The sequence below is a fragment of the Spodoptera frugiperda genome, chromosome 21 (assembly GCF_023101765.2).
Source record: "Spodoptera frugiperda isolate SF20-4 chromosome 21, AGI-APGP_CSIRO_Sfru_2.0, whole genome shotgun sequence".
In the NCBI taxonomy this organism is placed as follows: domain Eukaryota; kingdom Metazoa; phylum Arthropoda; class Insecta; order Lepidoptera; family Noctuidae; genus Spodoptera; species Spodoptera frugiperda.
Window position 1 is genome coordinate 814,524 of NC_064232.1, and position 24,841 is coordinate 839,364.

General features: G+C 40.0%; 1 protein-coding gene across 3 annotated transcripts; it reads right to left on the bottom strand.

Moving 5' to 3' along the window:
* Nucleotides 1-1,601: 1,601 nt before the first annotated feature.
* LOC118280388 (uncharacterized) lies at nucleotides 1,602-23,704 on the bottom strand. Of its 3 annotated transcripts, none has more exons than XM_050702175.1 (7): nucleotides 22,462-23,704; nucleotides 17,925-18,030; nucleotides 11,354-11,529; nucleotides 9,562-9,674; nucleotides 5,247-5,402; nucleotides 2,663-3,464; nucleotides 1,602-2,446 (listed from the first exon to the last, which is right to left on the bottom strand). In XM_050702175.1, the coding sequence occupies exons 1-6, from the start codon at nucleotides 23,505-23,507 to the stop codon at nucleotides 2,890-2,892; spliced, it is 2,172 nt and encodes a 723-aa protein (XP_050558132.1). In that variant the 5' UTR covers nucleotides 23,508-23,704; the 3' UTR covers nucleotides 1,602-2,446; nucleotides 2,663-2,889. The 3 variants fall into 3 exon arrangements, with proteins under 3 accessions (XP_050558132.1, XP_050558130.1, XP_050558133.1); XM_050702173.1 differs by having other exon boundaries at nucleotides 1,602-2,416; nucleotides 2,633-3,464; XM_050702176.1 differs by having other exon boundaries at nucleotides 1,602-2,416; nucleotides 2,525-3,464.
* Nucleotides 23,705-24,841: the final 1,137 nt, after the last annotated feature.

Sequence of the window (24,841 nt, forward strand, 5' to 3'; positions counted from 1 at the left end):
TTATTGTGATAAAAATAAAACTAATGAGTATACAAAAAAGTTTCTTCGGGAAAGTTGTTTGGAATCATGAGTACAATCACGTATTTAAATGACATTCACTAATTTAAAGAAATATTTACACTAAAGTTCACCTCTGCCTACCCCTTTTAGGATATATTGACAATAAATGAACACTTCAACAGTCTTACTATAACGCTGTTACATTAAGGGACTTGGTAGAATAGTAACATTAGGTGCCGTACTCAGAGACATTTAGTGATTACTTAAACTATTCCTTAGTAACGATTTTGTTCCGAAAACAATAGGGTAGATGACTAATTTTTATTTTAATGTCCGTCTTGTAAATAATTTTAAAACATTAGACACGTATTTTTTATTTTCCTACGGAAACAAATACTTTCGAAGATATATCGATTTGAAATATCGCGTGACGTCACTTTAGAGTAGGTTAATACTCAATAGTGACTTATTTAGCTCCCACTCCTAAACTTTGATTAGTTTTATCTAAGTATTGTTATCTTATATGACAAAATAAAAAATACGTGTCTAATATTTTTTCATTACCACTGACGGACTAGTTAGATGTAATTTCCATACCCCGTCATCATGCCTATTGCTAAGGACTGGGTTAAGTAATCATTAAATTGTGATGTATAGGGACACTCGAGAGTAAAACCAGACTATGTATACAGGGTGTAGTTTTGAAACCACAACAAAACTCAGGGGCATGTCACAGTAGTCATAAATGTTCGATTTAAAATAAGGTTTCTGGTCAATAGGTAAAAACACGGCTATAATAAATTATTTAAGTTTGGCAGTATTTCAGAATAATCCGTCAAAAAAAGGTTTTTAGGGAATTGGTAATAATATCAAATACGTGTTTGAGTTTGTGTGTGTAATGCCGCGTTTTAAGCTAGTTACATAACGTTCGAAATGTGATAGGCGTAGTTCTCACTTACGGATTTCCGTATTTTACAAAAAAAATGCCCTCCATTTTTTTATTGATTTGGACTGAGAATCGATAGCCGAGTTACCTCCTTGAATGTTTCTCGGCTTCAAAACGACACCCTGTATAGTGTGCAAGTAAGAAAATAAAGGTAGATTCAGTACAAAGACAGTAGCTATTGTTATACTAAATTGTACGCAAAAAGTACATTATTCTCTTTGAGCTAATTTGAACACTCTTTACAAATACGAAATTATCAGCTGTAATGTTGTAGGTTGTCTAGGAATGTTACGGACATGCGGCGCGGCTGTTATAATGCCGTATTTGTAAAGAGTGTTCAAATTAGCTCAAAGAAAAATCCACTTTATTCCTTACCTGCTGAACCTATTTTGCAAATTTTTCGTATGCTGCCAGCCAAGATGATAACAAATATGTGGTTTAAATTAAGTCATAAGAGGTCTCTCCATACGGTATATGAAAATGTTGCCACACCAAAAAACAAATTGTAAAAGCAACCCAAATATTAGTAATTTTACACCCTCTTAAAATAGACCTAATATTAAATTTAAAGATCCTTACGTTAAAATTTTATCTTAAACATAATTTTATTAATTTTCCTAATTAATTCTTCTTAATACCCGTTTTGTTTATATCCAGGAGGCCTACTCTAATTCAACGAAAAACGAAATTTCGTCCGAAACTTCGCAGATTGCATACTACAATTCTATTTATTGCGAACTTTCGTGAACAAAAATGAACGAATGAAATTAAGATAAATAAATAGCTTTTGATATGAAATTAAAAATAAAACGTTATTTCAAGTAATTCTATTAGTAAATCGATAAAATCTACGGCTGAAGATTAAACGAAACTTCAGATTCGAGAACCGGAGTAGGCCCTCTGTCTGTCATTGTTATGTTACAACACAATATAATAGATTTAAAACATCTTATTTAGACTCAAAAAATATTATTTTTGAGTCAATTAATAACAGTCAATCCTTGTTGATAGTTGCTAAAATAGTAGAAAATTGCATTTTTGTTTAACTTTTTTATAAATAAATTCAGCTTTTAAAGCATTGTACAATTTTAGTAAACCTAAAAAAATAGGTTTTAGATTTTGTTTGCAAACACTCCATAAAAAAAAATCATTCGAGTTTTTTCTAAACATAAGAACAAAAATAAAAACAAAAAAATCCATATTCCCTAACAACATACATTTTATTTCTCACATTGTTGCAATAATCTAGTATTTAAAAAAACTGAACAAAAAGCACTCTTTTACTAAACTATATTATTGAGAATTTCGAAAATAAAAATCTCAATAAAAATCGTCTTGTCCGGGAATCTAATTTTGAAACCTTTCGTCTCAAGAATATGTCAAAAATAGGCCATCAATTAGAAAAGGACAACAATATATTGTTTTCTCCTTACCTCTTGTTCAATCGTCCATTTCTCATTTTGACGATACCTAAGTACGTGTGTCGCCTGGACAGTCAACCTCGCTACATCCTTGTTGACTGGACATCTACACTACATGAGCTGCTGTTTACATGTGGACATTAGCTCATGGCGATACCTAAGTACGTGTGTCGCCTGGACAGTCAACCTCGCTACATCCTTGTTGACTGGACATCTACACTACATGAGCTGCTGTTTACATGTGAACATTAGCTCATGACGATACCTAAGTACGTGTGTCGCCTGCACAGTCAACCTCGCTACATCCTTGTTGACTGGACATCTACACTACATGAGCTGCTGTTTACATGAGCTCAATCTCTTATGATCTCCATTTTGGATCTCCCATTTTTCTTCTCGATACGGTCAAGATGACATACCATATCTTCTACTTGTCAAACCGTGTTTCTCTTCTTTTTTTTTTATTGATTTTTCACATCCAAGTCTCGAGATTAAAAAACCTCGGATAAAAAAATTACATTTTTAATCATTCTTTTTTATTCTCTTTATGACATTTGGGCTTACGATTTCCAATTTCCTCTTATCCCCTATTTCCGACATTATAATAGGTTTATTTAGTTTAAATTTTTGTACTATAGGCGTGAATTGAGGGGGGTTATCTTGTTTTTTGGGTAAGGGGGTAAGGGGGCCGAGTTTGATAGGCTTTAGAAGATTGGGAGAAGCGCCTACAACGGGACTTTTGATGGTAATATTTTCTAGAATAACTGGTGATGTTTTCAAGTTTTTAGGGGGGATTTTGGCCGGCGGTGTGGTAGGTTTCTTTTCTTTTACTTCTTTAATATTAACCTCCCCTTTATCATCTTTGAAGAGCATGAAATCGCTGCCTTTACTACCGTTTGGTAGCGCATTATCGAAATAGCGTACCGAAGTCAGTTTATTAGCTATTAGCATCGATAACTCAGCTATACTAAACTCAGCTAGAAGATCGTTCACGCTTGAACCCGCGAAGTTATTAATATTAGGGTCTGCGCCATTCTCTACTAAGATCTCTATAGTCCTTTTATAATGATCCACTATTTTAGTTTTGTTTCCTCGTTCTGGAAAAGAAAAGACATATAATTATTATCAATAGTATAAAACAAAGTCGCTATCTCTGTCCCTATGTCCCTCTGTACGCTTAAATCTTTAAAACTACGCAACGGATTTTGATGCGGCTTTTTTAATAGGTAGAGTGATTCAAGAGGAAGGTTTATACAGGGTTAAAGAGTAAGTCGACCTAAATCCTTTAAGACGTGATAGTTTACATCATTCCTAACTGATTTGACCATGGGACCCCATATCCCAAACTTAACCGTTTTCAAATTATCGGCATTTTAACTTTTTTGATAAAATTTCCCATTTTTTTGGCTATTTCTCCCTTGTTTTGTCTTTGGTGGCTAAATTTTGTTTTGTTTTTGCTTTTTTGTGTAGTAGATTAGTTGCTTTATTATTTAGAAAAAGAAAAGAACCATCAGACCACCACAGATGGGGCCCAGTAGGGCTGATGCCTGATCCGGAGCTGCGGACTATCTAGCGGGTTTACCGGGGCTCCGGCTCGAAAAGCAGGAGAAGGAACAGGGTGGTTTTTAGTCAGTAAGAGTCTGACACTCCCTCTCGCCTCGCCCAAGGTGGGAGAAGACATTGGATGATTTTCTCCACTCAAAAAAAAAGCCACTCCCTGACACTCCTTCTGAAGTGAAGTGAACCAGTTTGTTTTATTTTGTTATCTGACTCAAGTTAAATTTGAAGCTTAAATATCGATATTCTTATTACTACCTTGTAGTACTTCATCGATGTGTTGGCAAAGAATTCAAATTATTCCCTATCATGTTATACCTTATCAGAAAGCTGAAGAATTGTAGATATTTTAACGCACATTTGCAGAACAGTTGTCATAGACTTTTTTTTAAATATCTTACAAAGAAAAACAACTTATCACAAATTTATTTACTTTTTTTAACATTCGATCGTCTGCTACGACTCAGTTGGTACAGTTATTTACAGTTTTAGTTTTCTAAATAATAAAGCAACTAATCTACTACACAAAAAGCAAAAACAAAACAAAATTTAGCCACCAAAGACAAAACAAGGGAGAAATAGCCAAAAAAATGGGAAATTTTATCAAAAAAGTTAAAATGCCGATAATTTGAAAACGGTTAAGTTTGGGATATGGGGTCCCATGGTCAAATCAGTCAGGAATGATGTAAACTATCACGTCTTAAAGGATTTAGGTCGACTTACCCTTTAACCCTGTATGTATAATACATGCATGTTTTTTTTTTGTAAACGATGACACTATGATTTTCTCCTGTGTCGTGGGTGCGTTTACAAACATACAAGTTCACATGCAACTGACATCCAGACCACACAAAGAGTTACTCCGTGCGGGAATCGAACCCGCTACACGTTGTACGGCAGCCAGTTACTCAGCCACCGCGACAACGTGGATTGCACCCATGCAAAGCTGAGGCGTGTCGCTAAAGTTCCTAACCCCAAAAGTCCAGCAACGCACTTGTAACGCCTCTAGTGTTTCAGGTGTCCATGGGCGGCGGCGATTGCTTACAATTAGGTGATACGTCAGCTCGTTTACCGGCTTATACCATAAAAGAAAGAAAGTTTATTTCACACTAGCTATTTTCGCGTGGTTTCTCCTGCTCTGCTCGGCTCCTATTGGTCATAGCGTGATGTTTTATAGCCTATAGCCTTCCTCGATATATGCACTATCCAACACAAAAAGAATTATTCAAATAGGACCAGTAGTTCCGGAGATTAGCGCGTTCAAACAAACAAACAAAAAAACTCTTCAGCTTTATAATATTAGTATAGATTAATATAGATACCTGCAGCATCCATGCACGCTTCGCTTACAGCGAGGTAGAGCGCTGTATTCCCACTGTTGGGCGTGCACATGTTTACCGTGGCCCTACAACTCTCCACTAAGGCCAACACATTGTTGTAGCGCCCGGATTTACTCGCCAACATGAGCGGAGTGTAGCCTGTAATTAAATATTTCATTATATGAAATAAGTGTTTTTGGTATGATTTATTTTAGCATTTTTTTATATACGTATATGATGGGACGACATTTGGCCGCTATCTCACCTGATGGTAAGTGATGATGCGGCCTACGATGGAGCACGTCTGCCCATAAGCAACCTATTCACTCGGGCTTTGCAGACACCCAGGTTATACCCATCAGGAAACACAGACTCCGGCAAGGAGTTCCACTCCCTAGCAGTTCGCATAAGGAACCTTGAAGCGAAACACTTCGCGACTACCGGACAAGGGGTGTTGGGTTCGAATCCCGGGTCGGGCGTATTCCTAGGCATTTTTCGCTTTTTCAAAAAAATTCTCAGTAGTAGCATGAAGTCTAGAAATGTGCCCAATATATTGCCATAAGCTTACCTATTACATGGGACTTACAACATAAACTGCGATAAATGGGTGGTGCATATCGTACAGCGGCATTACGTGCCGTAATGTGCACCTCTGCCTACCCCTTCGGGGATCAAAGGCGTGACGATATATATTAGGAGGCTGAGTCACCCTCGTCCGTAGGAGAGCACCCATAAAAATGAATCCCTACACGTGGCCTCTGGGTGGTGCTAACCAGGTGACACTTTGGTGGTAGGCTTCGGCCGACGGCATTATGACCACCCACCGAGCAAAACCGTGTCGCCAAGCGGCCTAGCCGTGTTCCGCCACGATGCTCGGTGCCGCCGTATGAGAGGATGGGTCGAAATGTTTGTTCCACTATGGGTAGACCGATCTGGCGCGCGCTGGTGTGGCTGCATCGGGTGGCCAGTCGCGGAGGGTAGCGGGATCCGAGGCACGGTGCACCGCTGGCCGACCGCAGATAGTTGGGGGCCCAATTAGCGTGCTAGCCACACGTGAAAGGCTGCCCCGCCATCTAGCGAAAAATCCCATGGATACGCCATCGTGCCGGTTGGCGACCGGACGAGAGGGCCCGATGGATATTCATGGGGGGCTCGGGCGTCCCCGCAGTCTCCAGGCTGGCCTCCCATTGATGTAGCTAACTGCAGTGCGCGTCTGGGGTCGCCTGTGTGGAGGAACATTTCACTGCCATCCTCTCAGCAACCTCACACTCCTTAATGAAAACAAGAGCTAAGAAAAGGGTTAAACAGCGGCTGCACTCCTCTCCCTCAAAGTGCACCTCTCTAATATCCGAGGCTTGCACTCCAATCTCAATGCGGTCCATCACCATCTTGAGACCGAGAACCCCACGCTCTTGTTTCTCTCGGAGACCCAGATCAGATGTCCGTCCGACGCTTCGTACCTAAACTACCCAGGTTTTACCCTGGAGCACAATTTTGTTGCCCGTGCAGGCGTATGCCTGTACGTCCAGGACGGCGTCTGTTACCGGCGTCTCCGAGACTTTGAAGACCCCAGTTACTCTACATTGTGGATACTGGTGGACACAGGCATGGAGAAAATTCTCTATGCCTGTGTCTATCGGTCGCACAGCGGAGATTTGGAGACGACCAGATTAGCGCAATACCTTGAGGAGGCGGCGGATACGGCTCGGCGGAGGTACCCTTCGGCCCAGTTCGTGTTACTGGGGGACTTTAACGCCCATCACCAGGAGTGGCTGTTCCCATACCAGTGCACTGACCATGCTGGGAGGGAGATGCGTAAGCTTGCGCTGACGCTTGGCCTGACCCAGCTGGTCCATGAGGCCACAAGGGTGCCTGATGTCGATACGCAAACTGCCAACTGCTTAGACCTTCTGCTGACAACTGATCCAGACAGCTACTCAGTGTCAGTTTCATCACCCCTGGGTAGTTCTGACCACTGTCTGGTGAAATCTGTATCCACACACTCCCCGCAGGATCCCAGTCCCAGAGGATCTCGGCGGATGTGGCGGTACAAGTCAGCAGATTGGGATGGGATGCGATCTTTCTTTGCATCCTATCCTTGGCGGCCTGTTTGCTTCTCATCCAGTGACCCGTCAGCTTGTGCGGATGCCGTAGCCGGGGTGGTGCGTCAGGGCATGGAATACTACATCCCATTCTCGGACGCACCATCTATCGGTGGCACTCGTCCATGGTTTGATGCCGACTGCGGACGTGCTGAGGCGCGAAAGCATGCGGCATACTTGGCATGGGCGGATGCCAGGCGCCGTAAGGCTGGCGACACTCCTCAGAAGAAGAGAGCCTTCAACCGGGCTGCCAAGTCGTGCAAAAAGGCATTGCGGATGGCTCGGTTCAACCACATTGGCCGAATAGGGAACAAACTGGCTTCCTACCCAGCGGGCAGTAAAGCGTTCTGGTCCCTGGCCAAGGCGGTTGAATCGAACTTCTGCCGCCCCTCACTACCGCCTCTCCTGGGGTCTGACGGGACGCTGGCTCACACCGCAGTAGAGAAAGCGAACTTGTTTGCTTCTCTATTTGCGGAGTCTTCACGTCTTGATACTGGTGGCGCTATACCTCCTTCTCTACATAACGTATGCGAGACGAAAATGTCCAAAATTCGCATCCGACAGAAGGAGGTGTATAAGACGTTGCGTAATCTCGACGTGAACAAGGCCAGTGGACCCGACGGAATCCCAGCCGTAGTTTTAAAAACCTGTGCGCCTGAGTTGTCTCCAGTCCTGACACGTCTGTTTCGCCTTTCCTTGGAGACGGGTCAAGTGCCGGTTGCATGGAAGCTGGCCAACGTGCAGCCTGTGCCCAAAAAGGTAGTCGTGCCGACCCTAATAATTACCGACCTATCTCGGTCACGTCCATACTCTGCAAGAGTATGGAACGTGTACTTAACAACAGGCTCCTGGCATACCTTGAAGGTAACGACCTCCTCAGCGATCGGCAATATGGGTTTCGCCGCAACCGATCTACTGGGGACCTTCTTGCGTATGCCACTCACATCTGGAGCGAGGCCATCGAGAAGCACGGGGAGGCATTAGCGGTCTCGCTCGATATATCAAAGGCCTTTGATAGGGTGTGGCACGACAGCCTTATCGGCAAGCTTCCTGCATATGGACTTCCCACTGATCTGTGCAAATGGATTGCAGACTTCCTGAGGGATCGGTCAATTCGAGTAGTCATCGATGGCTGCTCGTCTGACCAATTTGGCATCAACGCCGGAGTTCCTCAGGGGTCAGTACTTTCAGCAACGCTCTTTTTGCTGCACATCAACGACCTGCTTAAGCCCGGTATCTTTGGGTATGCAGATGACAGCACAGTTGTTGAAAGGTATGTGTCCGATGCGCGGACTAGCGGAACACAGATCCAGTCTCTAAGAGAATCCATGGTCGAACGGTTGAACTCGTCCTTGAAGGCGGTCTCCGATTGGGGAGACGCCAACTTGGTCAAGTTCAACGCTACCAAAACCCAGGCGTGTCTATTCTCCGCCAAACGGAGTCAATTTCCGCTGGCTCCTACTTTCCGAAATGTATCTGTTCCAGTATCGGATCATCTAGAGCTTCTTGGCGTAACTCTATCGCCAACGCTAAACTTCGGCTCATATATAGAGTCGAAGGCGCATCTGGCTGGTAGGAAATTGGGTATCCTCTCGAAGGTGAGACGGTACTTCACACCAGAACAACTGCTGAGCCTGTACCAAGCGCAGGTTCGGTCATGTATGGAGTACTGTTCTCACCTTTGGGACGGCTCGGCTAAATGCCAGCTGGATGCGCTCGAACACATTGAAAGGCGTGCCAAGAAGCTCATCAACGATGATGCGCTTGTGGAGGCCCGGCTTCAAAGCCTTGAACACAGGCGCAAGGTCGCAAGCCTTTCCGTTTTTTACCGGATACATTTCGGAGAGTGTGCGGGGGAATTGCACAACTTGATTCCTCCTAGTCCTTTCCATCATCGAACCACAAGACAATCGGCGAGGCGTCACCGATTCATGGTGGATATCCCACCCACACGCACGAAGCGCTTCGCTTCAAGCTTCCTTGTGCGAACTGCTAGGGAGTGGAACTCCTTGCCGGAGTCTGTGTTTCCTGATGGGTATAACCTGGGTGTCTTCAAAGCCCGAGTGAATAGGTTGCTAATGGGCAGACGTGCTCCATCGTAGGCCACATCATCACTTACCATCAGGTGAGATAGCGGCCAAACGTCGTCCCATTTAACAATAAAAAAAAAAAAAAAAAAAAAAAATATATATAAAAAAAATACAAATTGTACTCACCCTGATTATCATATTGCTTGTTGATATGCATCATGAGTATCGGCATTAATTCTTCATCGGTTTTATTCTCAAAGCTAGGCTTCCATAGTTCCTCATTTTCGTGCAATAGTTTCCTGAAATATCATACAATGAGGACTAACGTGCTTGTGACCACCAGTGGGGCGTAACGTAAAGTCCTATTTGACCAATCACAGTCAAAGTCAAAGTCAAAATTATTTATTTCAATAAAAAAGTAATTTAAAAACTATAAAAAAACTCGACTGCGTTTCTTTATAATATTAAAATGAAAAAACCCTTAAACAAGAAAGTCATCGTAAAATTTAAGCAGTCGGGACCCATTCTAAATATAAAGACTTTGTGAGGGGACATACGGCTGGCTTTCTAGAATGGGTCCCGACTGCTTAAATTTTACGATGACTTTCTTGTTTAAGGGTTTTTTCATTTTAATATTATAAAGAAACGCAGTCGGGTTTTTTAGTTTTTTAAATTACTTTTTTTATTTTATTTCTTTTAGTTTTATTTTTTTTATTTGATATATCTAGGGTCACTCTCATAGTAAATACGAATCAAACGACCCCTATCGAGCGGAAATCCATCGAGTCGTTCAGGCTAGAGAGTGAGAAATATTCGAATTTGGCGCTAAAAATCCGCCATTTTGTTTTTTTATTATTTTTGATATATCCAGTGTCACTCTCACAGTAAATACGAATCCAACGACACCTCTCAAGTCAAAATCCATCAAGCCGTTTAGGCTAGAGAGTGAGAAATATTCGAATTTGGCGCCAAAAATCCGCCATTTTGTTTTTTTATTATTTTGATATATCCAGTGTCACTCTCACAGTAAATACGAATCTAACGACACCTCTCAAGTCAAAATCCATCAAGCCGTTTAGGCTGCAGAGCGTGCCAAACAATTATACATACATACATACATACATACATACATACATACATACATACATACATACATACATACATACATACACTCGAAAAACATAACCCTCCTTCTGGCGCAGTCGGGTAAATAGACCAGGAGGGCACTTTTGAACGTCAAAGCAAATATAATAATATCAATAACGTCTGTCCGTTGGTCAGTCCTCTAGTTGCTCTATTTGCTCGTTCCAAAGTGTAGATTCCTATGGAGAAGAACGAGCAAGAAACTCCGTAGGTCACTAATCAGATTCACAATACAATTCTTGGTTACATTGTTTCGATTGTAATAGAGTAGATGACTATTTTTTTAATTCAATGTATGTCTTGTAGATTATTTTAAAACATTAGACACGTATTTTTTATTTTCTTACGGAAACAAATAGTTTCGAAGATATATCGATTTGAAATATCGCGTGACGTCACTTCTAGGTACGTTTTATACGTAGAAATGACGTATTAGCTCCCACTCCTAAACTTTGATTCGTTTTATCTAAGTATTGTTATCTTATATGACAAAATAAAAAAAAAACGTGTCTAATATTTTTTCATTACCTAACTGACGGACTAAATAGATTTTAAATTTTCATACCCCATCATCATCCCTATTGCCTATTGGACAAATAGGACTTCGCGTTACACGAACGCCACTTGGTGACTGCAAGCACGTTAGTCCTCATTTCATAATTACACGCCTCGGAGGCGCCTTCTCTCTTCTTTAACTCTTTGTGTGATCCACAAATTGTTGTTTCGGGTCTGTGTGTCATGTGTATGTGAACTTGTATGTTTGTAAACGCACCCACGACACAGGAGACAATCCTAGTGTGGGGAAATGTTTGCAAAAAATACCTATAAGACTCACCTAGCATTCATTTGGCAGTAGTTCAGCAATACGGGCAGGTGTTCAGTGTTCATGTCGGCTGCTATGTGGAATGGAGTCCTGTCCTCATCATCAGGATCGAAGGGATCAGCTCCGGCGTTCAGGAGTACTGAAGTCAGTTCAGGATTCTCTTGGAACAGGGCCATTCGTAGTGGTGTCTGTAAAAAAAATAAGATTTACTGTTTTTTTTTGTTAGTTTGTTTGGACACACTAATCTCTGGAACGGCTGGATCGAATTGTGTAATTGAACAAAGGTCGTATATAGCCGCTGCGTGACTGCCGGACAAGAGGTCTCGGGTTCGATTCCCGGGTTGGGCAAAGTATTACATTGTTTTCGGTTTTTCGAAAATTTCTCAGCAGTAGCACGGAGTCTGGAATTGTGCCCAGTATATGGCAATAGGCTCACCCTCTATTACATGGGACTTATAACATAAATTGTAAAAAATTGGGTGTACATTGTATAGCGGTATTACGTGCCGTAATGTGCACCTCTGCCTACCCCTTCGGGAATAAAAAGTTGGCGTGACGTTGCGACACTTCACTTACACTCAAATATTCTAATACCCAACTCTCTTTTACCTCCTTTCCATAAAAAAACATTGCACAATGTATAACCTTTCAAGGAATAAAATCTGTGTCACAATGTTACGCCGAAATACCATCGCATCAAAATCGATTCATCCGTTTCTGAGAAATGGACAACCAAACGTAACGTGATTATGCATCAATTCACGCTATTTCCTCAAGTCGAGTCGAGTGGGTATCGATATGATAATTTAATATTTTATAATACGTTTTTCCCTAATCGATAATACATATAACATAATAATTATTATTTTTAGGGCTTCACTACATAGTATAAAACAAAGTCGCTTTCTCTGTCCCTATGTCCCTTTCTTTGTATGCTTAAATCTTTAAAACTACGCAACGGATTTTGATGCGGTTTTTTTAATAGATAGAGTGATTCAAAAGGAAGGTTTATTATGTAAAACTAGCTTCTGCCAGCGACTTTGTACGCACAAATATGTGATACTCGTTTTCCCTAGTCGAAATACTGGACCTTTTTTTTTGACGGAGGTAAACTTTCAAAAACCGACTAACTGTTTGTGAATAAGACGAGTGGGAGGGAGCAGGAGTGTGGAATTTTTATGTGTACTCACATCACCAGCACCTAAAGGAGGCACTGGGTCCTGTTAGTAGACGAACTACCAAGCGGGTTATCGGGGCTCCAGCTCGAAAAGCAGGAATAGGAACGGAGTAGTTTTTAGTCAGTAAGAGTCTGACACTCCCTCGGCCAAGGCGGGAGAAGTCAATGGATGACTTTCCTGCTTCAAAAAGAAAAAAAGACGAACTATTGGACCTAGGAAGTTGAAACTTAGCATGTTTATTCCTTGAGCAGTGTAGAGGAGTAATTAGAGAGTATTTCCTTAACCTCCTGTTTGTAAACGAGGGATTTTTCTTAGAATTGTGTTGTAGTAATGTCCCTATATAGTTTGTTTCCTCACATTGTGACTTGTTGGAATTTATACCTATTTGAACAACATATTGTTTACAACTGGTAAAGGGAATGCCCCTGGTCGAATAGCTGACTAAAGTTGCATTGAATGAAACATTATTACTGATATAGAGGTTTCATTAGTTAATGCCGTTATCAAATGCACTACTTGATCCACATATTGTTTTACCGAGTCTGGGTGTGATATATTTTTATTTTTACCCGACTGCGCCAGAAGGAGGGTATGTATAATTGTTTGGCACGCTCTGCAGCCTAAACGGCTTGATGGATTTTGGCTTGAGAGGTGTCGTTGGATTCGTTTTTCTTGTGAGAAGATAATAAAACTAAAAGAAAATAAAATAAAAAAGGTAATTTATTTATTTTAGAAAGCCAGCCGTATGTGCCCTCGCTAAGTCTTCATATTTAGAATGGGTCCCGAATGCTTCAATTTTACGATGACTTTCTTGTTTATCAACAAAACAAAGTAACCATGAATTGCATTGTGAACCTGATTGACAAAGAATTACCTATGGAGTTTCTTTCTCGTTCTTCTCCATTCGAAGCTACACTTTGGAACGAGCACCTAGCTTCATTGACTGACAGACTGACGGACAATTCAATTTGACGTTTCAAAAGTGCCTTATTAAGGATTAATTGAAATAAATGCTTTGACTTTCAAGTGGCCAAAGCTGACCAAAGACCTCTTCTCACACGGAAACGGTTTGAGCATTAATCACCAGCGATTTCAAGCTTATAATTCTTAATTATAAGTCCAGGTTTCCTTGTGGTCTTTTCCTTAGTTACATACATATATGTATATGCATGAGATAAGCATATAATAATATACATATATAACTTTCCTCTCGTGACCTTTGCACATAATTCGAGGTTATTCCCCCGAGTATAAACGGTTTAGTTTTCTCCAGTTAGGTATACATATAATGCAATGTCACGCCTTTTATCCCCGAAGCGGTAGGCAGAGATGCACATTACGGCACGTAATGCCGCTATACAATGTACACCCACTTTTCATCATTTGTGTTATAAGTCCCATGTAATAGGGGATTAGGTATATTAAGTTTAATATGTATTAAGTATAAGTTTTTAAACTGACATGGTCACTAACACTAGAATTAGAACTTGAAACGGGATATTTACCATGTTTATTCACTTTTATGAGTTTCCGATATTTCGGCACTGTTGCAAGCGCCATGATCACGGATGAACTATTATCCTAAAACTAGTTAATCCGTAACCCGCCGGTAACGTACTTGTAATGGTGTTTCGGATGTCCATGGGCAGCGGCTATTGCTTACCATCAGGTTATATCTATACTAATATTATAAAGCTGAAGAGTTTGTTTGATTGTTTGTTTGTTTGTTTGTTTGAACGCGCTAATCTCCGGGACTACTGGTCCGATTTGAATAATTCTTTTTGTGTTTGTTAGTGCATTTATCGAGGAAGGCTATAGGCTATAAAACATCACGCTATGACCAATAGGAGCCAAGCAGAGCGGGTGAAACCGCGCGAAAGTAGCTAGTATACTATATAAATAAGCGTACTATATAAAACAGGCTATAAAACATCACCCTACGATCTTTAGAAGCTGTGCATCGATTGAAACTATGTGCGAAGTCAAAGTCAAAATTATTTATTTCAAATAGACCAGAAAGGCACTTTTGAACGTCAAAGCAAATATAATAATATTAATAACGTCTGTCTGTCGATCAGTCCTCTAGTTGCTCTATTTGCTCGTTCCAAAGTGTAGATTCCTATGGAAAAGAACGAGCAAGAAACTCAATAGGTTACTCTTTTTCAATCAGATTCACAATACAATACTTGGTTACATTGTTTCGATTGCGATTAGCTAGCACCTTTTAATGAGTAACCTATAGCCCTGTAAATCCCCTGTACCTATAACTTTTATATATACAATACATATTGATTATATGTATATATCTTTTCCTCAGTCACAATTAATACTTTATTTTAATTAGTTAGGTTAATTATTAACCTATTGCACAGTACCCTTAGTATGAGTTTATTTTACGATTAAAGTAATCGTTCGCGCTCTGGGGTTCTACTCTAATTCAACGAAAAACGAAGTTTCGTCCGAAACTTCGGGAATTTCGTACTACAATTACATTTATTGCGAACCTTTGTGAACAAAAATGAACGAATGAAATGAAGATAAATAAATAGGTTTTAATATGAAATTAAAAAGAAAACGTTATTTCAAGTAATTTCATAAGTAAATCAATAAAACCTACGGCCGAAGATTAAACGAAACTTCGCATTCGAGAACCGGAGTAGACCCCCTGATTGGTTTATTCGAGCCAGCCAATCAGAGCACCAAACGCGCTCTCGTATCGATATTTTTTTTAAACCCTGCCCCACACTGGGATTTTCTCCTGTGTCGTGGGTACGTTTACAAACATACAAGTTCACATACACATGACACTCAGACCCGAAACAACAATTTGTGGATCACACAAAGAGTTGCTCAGTGTATGTTTCCTTCTAATCGAATTCAATACTTTTTCCGAAACGTCAAAAACTATATTTTCTATGAACTTTGTATGAAATACTCTATTATGACGTCATAAGTTTTTGACGTCAAATAGCAGACTTATTTAATTGAAAATAAAGTACTTGATCAAATTTATGAATGACAGTGTGATTATTTTTCAATATTTCATTGTATTAAAAAGTTGTAATAATTTATTTTTGACCATTTTTTGACCCTGTCATCATCCGTATTGAGCGCCGGGTTTTTTAGTTTTTTAAATTACTTTTTTTATTTTAATTTTTTTTGCTACACGTTGCACGGCAGTCGATTGCCCAGCCACCGCGCCAACCGTGCAGTCAAATTACTTTAAATGTAAAATAAACTCGTGCGAAGGGGACTGCACTTGATAAGACAACGCATAATATGCTACTATTGCGTTGCAGAATACATTACTTTATTTACTGACTAAACTAGACAATTGCGCATCTGATTAAGATCACGAGAAGTAGAACACACATAGTACTAAATTACTAGTAGCGAGTAACCTATGGAGTTTCTTGCTCGTTCTTCTCCATAGGAATCTACACTTTGGAACGAGCAAATAGAGCAACTAGAGGACTGACCGACAGACAGACATTGTTAATATGATTATACTTATAAAAACTACAGGTCCGATTTGAATAATTCTTTTCGTGTTAGATAGTCAATTTGTTGAGGAAGACTATAGGCTATATAAAATCACGCCACGACTAATAGGAGCCGAGCAGACCGGGTAAAACCGAGAGAATAGCTACATATTATTTTTATCGTCACGCCTTTTATCCCCGAAGGTGTAGGCAGAGATGCACATTATGGCACGTAATGCCACTGTACAATGTACACCCACTTTTCACAATTTATGTTGTAAGTCCCATGTAATAGGGGGTGAGTCTATTGCCATATACCGGGCACAATTCCAGACTCCGTGCTACTACTGAGAAGTTTTCGAATTAGAAAAGCTGGTTTCCAATACAAATCGTCTTCTGTTATTAAAGAAAGAGTGACGTTATGTTTAGTACACTTGGATTTTCCCAAAGCGTTATAAATAATGTACAATACACCCACTTTACGCCAGTTATCTTATATAAACTTATTTAGAATAACGGGTTTTCCAATCCACTTGTATATCTTAGTAATATCATAAACTAGCTTCTGCCAGTGGCTTTCCTCGCGTCTCTGTTGAATAAAAAGTATCCTATCGCCTAAGTCAGCTCATACCCTGTCCGTATACCAAATTTCATCAAAATCCGTTCAGTAGTTTCAGCGTGATCGATGGACAAATATCCAAACAAACAAACTTTCACTTTTTTTACCCACATTGCCCCACATTAGTTTTTATTCCTGTGTCGTGGGTGCGTTTACAAACATACCCGCTACCCGTTGCACGGCAAACAGTTGACACCCAGCCACCGCGCCAACCGTGCAGTCAAATGTGCAACGTATCGCGGGTTCGATTCCCACTACGGAACCACTCTTTGCGTGATCCACAGATTGTTGTTTCTGGTCTGGGTGTCATGTGTATGTGAAATTGTATGCTTGTAAACGCACCCACGACACAGGAAGAAAAGCAAAAGTGGGGCAACGTTTTTTTTTAAAAAAATAGAAATTTAAAGTTTGTGAGTTTGTTACTCAATCACGTCAAAACAGCTGAAGGGATCTTGATGAAATTTGAAACAGGGATAGATTATGGTCTGGAATACACATAGGCTACTTTTTATCCCATAGAAACGCAGGTGAAGCGGCTGGTAGAAGCTAGTTTAGACATAAATTATGATGTCATTATGACGATATTGTTTCATCACCATGCTGACATCACATTCTAACATTATTTAGACACCACTGTAAAACGGTGAAGGAAAACATCGTGAGGAAACCTGGGCTTATAATTTCGAATTATAATCAAATTAAATCATCGACATAAATGAACATTTTTTTTATGAAACACGCCGGTAATCGAGCAGACGTATTACCTGATGGTAAGTAATCGCCGCCGCCCATGGACACTTGAAACACCAGAGGCGTTACAAGTGCGTTGCCGGCTTTTTTGGAGTTAGGAATTTAAGGGTTGTTGTTCGGGAATCAGGGATGGGGAAGATTGGTACGGGAGGTAATTGGGCCTCCGGTAACCTCACTCACACAACGAAACACAACTTGTTTCACGTCGGTTTTCTGCTCGGCCGTGGTATCACTCCGGTCGAGTCGGCCCATTCGTGCCGAAGCATGGCTCTCCCACACTTAAACATGGTAAATATCCCGTCTTAAGTTCTAATGTTAGTGTTAATGTTCAAATTATTAGTTTGAAATCGCCAACCCGCATTGAGCAAGCGTGGTGATTAATGCTGGTTTGTGTGTATGTTTGTTACCCAATCACGTCAAAATGGCTAAAGGGATCGGGATGAAATTTGGAACAGGGGTAGATTATGGTCTGGAATAACACATAGGCCTTTTATCACGGCCCAAGCCGCTGGCAGAAGTCAGTAACTATTCTATAATAAAATTAATTTACTCACCATTCCATCAGCTAGCAGATCTACCGTGGATCCTCTCATCTTCAGCACTAAGCACTGTCGTCTCAGCAGGTCGACGTCACTCGTCAACACAGCCACGTGGATAGGTCTAGAAAAAAACATCATCATCATCAAGTGTGGGAGAGCCATGCTTCGGCACTGCTAGGCCGGCTCGACCGGAGTGATTCCACGGCCGAGCAGAAAACCGACGTGAAACAACGCTTGCGTTGTGTGAGTGAGGTTACCGGAGGCCCATTTCCCCCTTCCCAATCTTCCCAATCCCCGATTCCCGAACAACAACCCTTAAATTCCTAACGTAGCATAGCACATCTCTGGTGGAAAAGCAGCCTAAAGTGTCTCTTATAATCTCTACATTTGGGGGAACGCGTTAATGATAGTTACATCTGTTTTTTTATTAGGGTTCCGTAGCCAAATGGCAAAAAACGGAACCCTTATAGATTCGTCATGTCTGTCCCCCCCCTCTAACTTTTAAAATAAGAGAGTGAGGAATCTAAAAAAAATATATGCTATAGATTTCAATGGAAACTACCAACGAAAATTGGTTTGAACGAGATATCATTATTAGTTTTTAAGAAATAAAACATTTTCAAAAACCGCAAATGTAACTTTGTCGTTCATACAAACACTATGCAAAACCAAGTTATTTTATAACTTTGATATTATGTCATCTACTTGCTGCTACGGAACTGGGCGAGTCCGACTCGCACTTGGCCGGTTTTTATTATATATGATGGGTCGATGTTTAGCCGCTATCTCGCCTGGTGGTAAGTGATGATGCGGCCTACGATGGAGCACGTCTGCTCATAAGCAACCTATTCACTCGGGCCTTGAAGACACCCAGGTTATACCCATCAGGAAACACAGACTCCGGCAAGGAGTTCCACTCCCTAGCAGTTCGCATAAGGAGTTAATTATTTACAAATTAAAGAAATAGTTACTTTGTAAATAAACAAGAATTTATTGTCTATCACACATAACGGCGATGTTTTATTTATCAAAAACTTTACAATTATCATTTGTATCAAGGAAACAGAAATCCAATTGATCTTTACAATGTTAAATGTAATTTTGTATTACGTAAAAATGGCATTCAATGTCAAAATTGTAATTCCAATTGACCAGATAGGTATGTAATGGAATTTTTTAAGAGATAAGCCGGCACGAGCTGACATATATTATCACCTGATGGTAAGCAATCGGCACTGACTATTGACATTCACAGGTATTTTTTTGAGGGGATAAAATCATCCAATGACTTCTCCCGCCTTTGGGCGAGGCGAGAGGGAGTGTCAGACTCTTACTGAATAAAAACCACCCCGTTCCTACTCTTGCTTTTCGAACCGGAGCCCCGGTAAACCCGCTAGGTAGTCCGCAGCTCCGGATCAGGCATCAGCCTTACTGGGCCCCATCTGTGGTGGTCTGATGGCTCTTTGAGGCGCGCCGTACGCACGGGTACATTCACTACTCTAGAGGAGTTACAAGTGCGTGGTTGGCTCTTTAGGAAAGATATTAGGCCTTCAGTATCCTTAACACATAGTTCGACACAACGCTGTGGTGATATCACGCCTGTAGTGTGAGGCCGTGGTATCACTCCGGTCGAAAAGACACAGCAGTGCCGAAGCATGGCTCTCCTACGTAAAGATTCTAAAGAATCATCCTATGTAAAAGAGCCGACTAAGAGTGCTTTTCAGTAATAACATAATATAAAAATAAGTCGGATTTTCCTTCCTGACGCTATAACTCCAGAACGAACGAACCGATTTCCACGGTTTTGCATTCGTTGGAAAGGTCTCGGGCTCCGTGAGGTTTATAGCAAAGAAAAAATTCAAGAGAAAAGCAGGAAAACAGGGAAAATCATTGGTGGCGAAACGGAGTTCGCCGGGTTTGCTAGTTAACATAAAAATTCAATGCCCGCTAAAACAATATCGATAAATATATGTCGGTGACTCAAAACTGATAATTTCCATTGTTTTGTAATGTGACTGATAATGAAATATTGAATTACATAATATTATCAGACCAGGTGTAATTCCCCGTAGGTATAAGGTGGTCTGATGACCTGATAAAGGTGACAAAGAGTAGGAACAGGGTGGTGTTTAGTCAGTAAGAGTCTGACACTCCCTCCCGCCTCGCCCAGGGCGAGAGAAGTCATTGGATTTTTTATGGAACACGCCGTAAACGTAACTTAACCGTAAACGAGCGGGCGTATCACCTGATGGTAAGCAATTGCCGCCGCCGGACACTTGAAACACCAAGTGCGTTGCCGGCTTTTTGGGGGTTATGAATTTAACGTATGTTGTTCGGGAATCGTGGATTGGAAAGATTGGGAAGAGGGGAATTGGGTCTCCGGCGAAATTTGATGATTTTCCCCCCTGAAAAAAAACTCACGATGTGTAGTCATTGGGGGAGGACTGTGGGAGGTAGTGGACAGTACGTGACTGATATGCAGATTAGTTATGATGATTATTATTATAATCTACGAAGGTGAACTTGACCTACAAATGTCCTGAAGTGATACCACGGCCTTACAGTCCGAAGCTGCGGACTACCTAGCGGGCTTACCGGGGCTCCGACTGAAAAAGCAGGAGTAGGAACGGGGTGGTTTTTAGTCAATAAGAGTCTGACACTCCCTCTCGCCTCGTTACTCGTGGATAATGTAGCTTTCGAATGGTGAAAGAATTTTTAAAATCGGTCCAGTAGTTTTTGAGCCTATTCGTTACAACCAAACAAACAAACAAACAAACAAACAAAGTTTTCCTCTTTATAATATTAGTGTAGAAGTGTAGACTAATATTATAAAGCTGAAGAGTTTGTTAGTTTGTTTGTTTGAACGCGCTAATCTCCAGAACTACTGGTCCGATTTGAATAATTCTTTTTGTGTTGAATAGTGCATTTATCGAGGAAGGCTATAGGCTATAAAACATCACGCTAGGACCAATAGGAGCCGAGCAGAGCGGGTGAAACCGCGCGAAAGTAGCTAGTAGAAAATATGCATATGCACAGAGCGTAGAGCACAGTTCTGTGGGTTTGCACCAGGAGAGGCAATAGACTCCAACTTCAGACCTTGGCGCCCCCCAGAATTTGTCGCCCTGGGCCATCGCCCCACCAGGCCCCCCCCTAACGCCGGTACTGATTGGACGGTACGTGACTGATATGCAGATTAGTTATAATGATTATCATTATAATCTACGAAGGTGAACTTGACCTACAAATGTCCTGAATTGATACCACGGCCTTACAGTCCCAATCCCCGATTCCCGAACCCTTAAATTCCTAACCCCCAAAAAGCCGGCAACGCACTTGTAACGCCTCTGGTGTTTCAAGTTGTTATTTCGGGTCTGGGTGTCATGTGTATGTGAACTTGTATGTTTGTAAACGCACACACGACACAGGAGAAAATCCTAGTGTGAGGCAACATTTAAAAAAAGAGTGTTGCAAGCGTTCATAGGCCACGGTAACCATTTACCATCAGGTGGGCCGTGGGCTTTATTGCCACTGTAGTGGTATAAAAATATATTTAGTCCAGCAGTAGCCTACCACAGGATGGTCAATTCATTGATAATAACTAAAGATTAGACAATGGTTTATCTTTTTTTTTAAGAAAGATAAAATAACAGACGGCTTCTACACATATGGTACGGCAATGAGGTAAAAATTTTAAAAAATATTATAAATAGATTTTTAGATAACTAAATAAATAAATTTCCTTATCTTTTTACTAGAGTTTGTCCGTGTTTAGTTATCTTCTTGGTAGGAACAGTTTTCCGGGATTTTTTATAATATTAAGATAGGAAAGAGTGGTAGAGTTATTTACAGACATGTGTAAAACTAATGCCGGGCCACGAGTGCCTCGCCGGCGCTTAATGGAAACCTATAACACACATTTCATGGACATAGACATCTTTTCACTTTCCCATCAAAAATTTAAAGTAATGGCCATTGAACTCCTAGACAACTTGGCTTAGAGTAAACAGTAGCGATTTTTCTTCTTTCCGTAAACTTAAGTAAAAGTGCTGTATAGTCACACTCTGGACATTGGTGAGGGTTATATGTTTACCAATTTATTTATATTTTAAGATAATTGTATTGTACTATTATAACATGTAACTGTTTTTTGTCCCTAATAAGTAAATAAAATAAAAAATTAAAATTGCATAACATTAAGTAACTATACAAAGTTTTGTCCACTTTTCACCTGCGTCTGTTACCAACAAAGTTAAGTGTGGGAGAGCCATGCTTCAGCACAAATGGGCATGCTTAACCAGAGTGATACCATGGCCTCACAGATAACAGACTCATTGTGTGAGTGAAGTAACTACTGAGAGTATAAAACCCCAATAATCATTAAATATCACACAAATTTATCTGTGAAAATGAAAACTATAGAAAACACACAAAAAAAACTGAAAAGTAGGTATAGTATGAAATATCTGTATTCCATCACATTCATACATCTGCTCATACAAGCATACATAACTTTAAATACTTAATTAAGTTAAATTACTTAAACAATACTTACAAATGCCCCTCTTGGTCTATCGTTAGACAATATTTCCAGTCCGTTAAACCTTGACGGAGTAGCAGCTTCATCCGTTGTTCCGGTGGCACGTGACGCAACATTTCTTTCAAGTTAAACGGTAACTGTTCAACCCCTGGACTCTCCGGAGAATTTAAGTTACATATTCTGTACGGTTCCACGACATTAAACGGTTTACTCTCATTATTAATATCCCTCGTATGTCGATCAACGTTACTAATTATATTCAACGGATTATCCATTAAATCCGATGTAGTTTTAATTGACAACGAAGAAAACCGTCCCATACTGTTGTTGGAATCAGAATCTTCGTCAAACACGGACCCGAGTTCTGGTAAATTACTTTCAGGCGTAGACTCCTTTTTAACAACCTCTTCTGTGAAATCCGCAAACTTATCCGGAGATATGACTATGCGACGTGGCTTTTTGACTTCCTTCGGTGCATCTGTGACCACTTGAGGGGCTAAATTCTGTCTTCTTGTACGTCGTTTATTTGTCTTTTTAACGAAACCACTTAAACAAGTTTCTTGTGTCTGCGATACAGTTTCCACACAATTTTTATTCACTATTAAACTCAATTCACTAAACTCAGTTTGGCAAGCCGTCGCGTTTGTAGTTTTAGGAACAGTTAACAAGGAATACAAACTACGTATCTTCAATTCTTGGCTAATGATTGAACATAAAGAACTGAATAATAAATCGTAATTATTCTGACCGATTAACTTTGTTATTTCTTCGGAGGTCTTCTCGTACAACTGTCCTGTGTGGCTTTGACACCTCGCAATGGTCTTACAAGCCTTAGTCAATATATTTAGACGGTTTACAATAGTCATACTTCGGGCTTCCCCCGACATGAAATCACCTTCTTTAGACGTATAAATCACATCCTCTTGAAACGAATTTTGCAATGATTTGACCACTTTAATATTCTTTCCTAATGGCTTGATACCTTTTTTAATTATTATCTTCCTGTTCAGTATTAGAGGTAACTTTTTCACAGTTATAGGTTTCGCGTCTTCGGTAGCCATTGTGAACACTGTTTTTTATTGTTTTAAGCACTTATTTTATGTCGTCACTGTTTGTTATCGTTAGCACGAGAGTTTAAATGCGCAATTGTACGCTGTACGAGCCATATTCATGGTTTTTTGAATAAAATAACAAGTTTATACATCGGGGTAACCCCCCGAATGTGACGTTTCGTAAAACAAGACAAGAAAGATAGGTATGTTTTGAGGTTACATCACGCTTCACGACTACGATACGATACGACTTGTTTACTAAAAAACCGTTGGAATGACGTCATCTGTTTTGTTGTATTCTGTTTTTATATGCTTTTCATATTATCATATTATTATTTTGACATCATAATGTTTTGAAGACGTATTGGGGAGTAAAGACGTATTTTGCAAAAGAGTAACGAATGGAGTTTCTTTCTCGTTCGATAAAATACAAAATATCGAAACTACACTTTGGAACGACCACCTAGCTTTAACGAATGGAGTTTCTTTCTCGTTCAATAAAATACGAAATATTGAAACAACGCTTTGGAACGAGCACCTAGCTTCACTGACAGACTGACTATACCTATTATTTCTTTATTCGTTGACGTTTCAAAAGAACTTATTTTTTATTTAATTGGAATAAATTATTTGACTTTGACTCTGACTTTAAAAGACTAAATCGTTTTTGAGTAAGTTTCCAATGCAGCAGCATAAACTTTTAGCTCGAGGTTCTGCTTTCATAATGCGCATAATTAAATTGGAGATAGTTTGCCCTGCCCTGTCTTCATTCGTATTAATTTAAGTCATAATGTTTATCTAATTAACAATAATTATACCTAATAACTTTTTTACGATTGTGAAATGATAAGCATTAATGGTTAACGACTTGAATCGTTTATGAATCTTTTAAGTACGTAGATATAACTTATTGTCAACTACAATTTATATCAATATTAGCATTAAAAATACCACAATACACATGTTTCTTGAATTATTTATAATAATAATCAGAACACGTTACGATATCGTAGTCATGTCGTATCGGACCCGTATCGCAATGTATAAAATACCCCAGAACTTTCCATGCTGCGGCATTCCCCAGAACGTTCCGTTCCAACTAAGTCTCCTTGACCTATTTTCGGAAATTACGAAATAAAATAATTAAATTATTTCATTTTTCATAAACCAAAAATACATTAAATATATTATAAATCTATTGAAAAGATATTTATGTTGAGATTTATTTTATTTATATTTAATTTCACTGTATATTACATTATGACATTTATGATTCTTGCTTGCAAAGGAACGTATAAGAGCTTTGACCTCGGCCTTGGTACTTGTTTTGAAGTGCGTTCAGA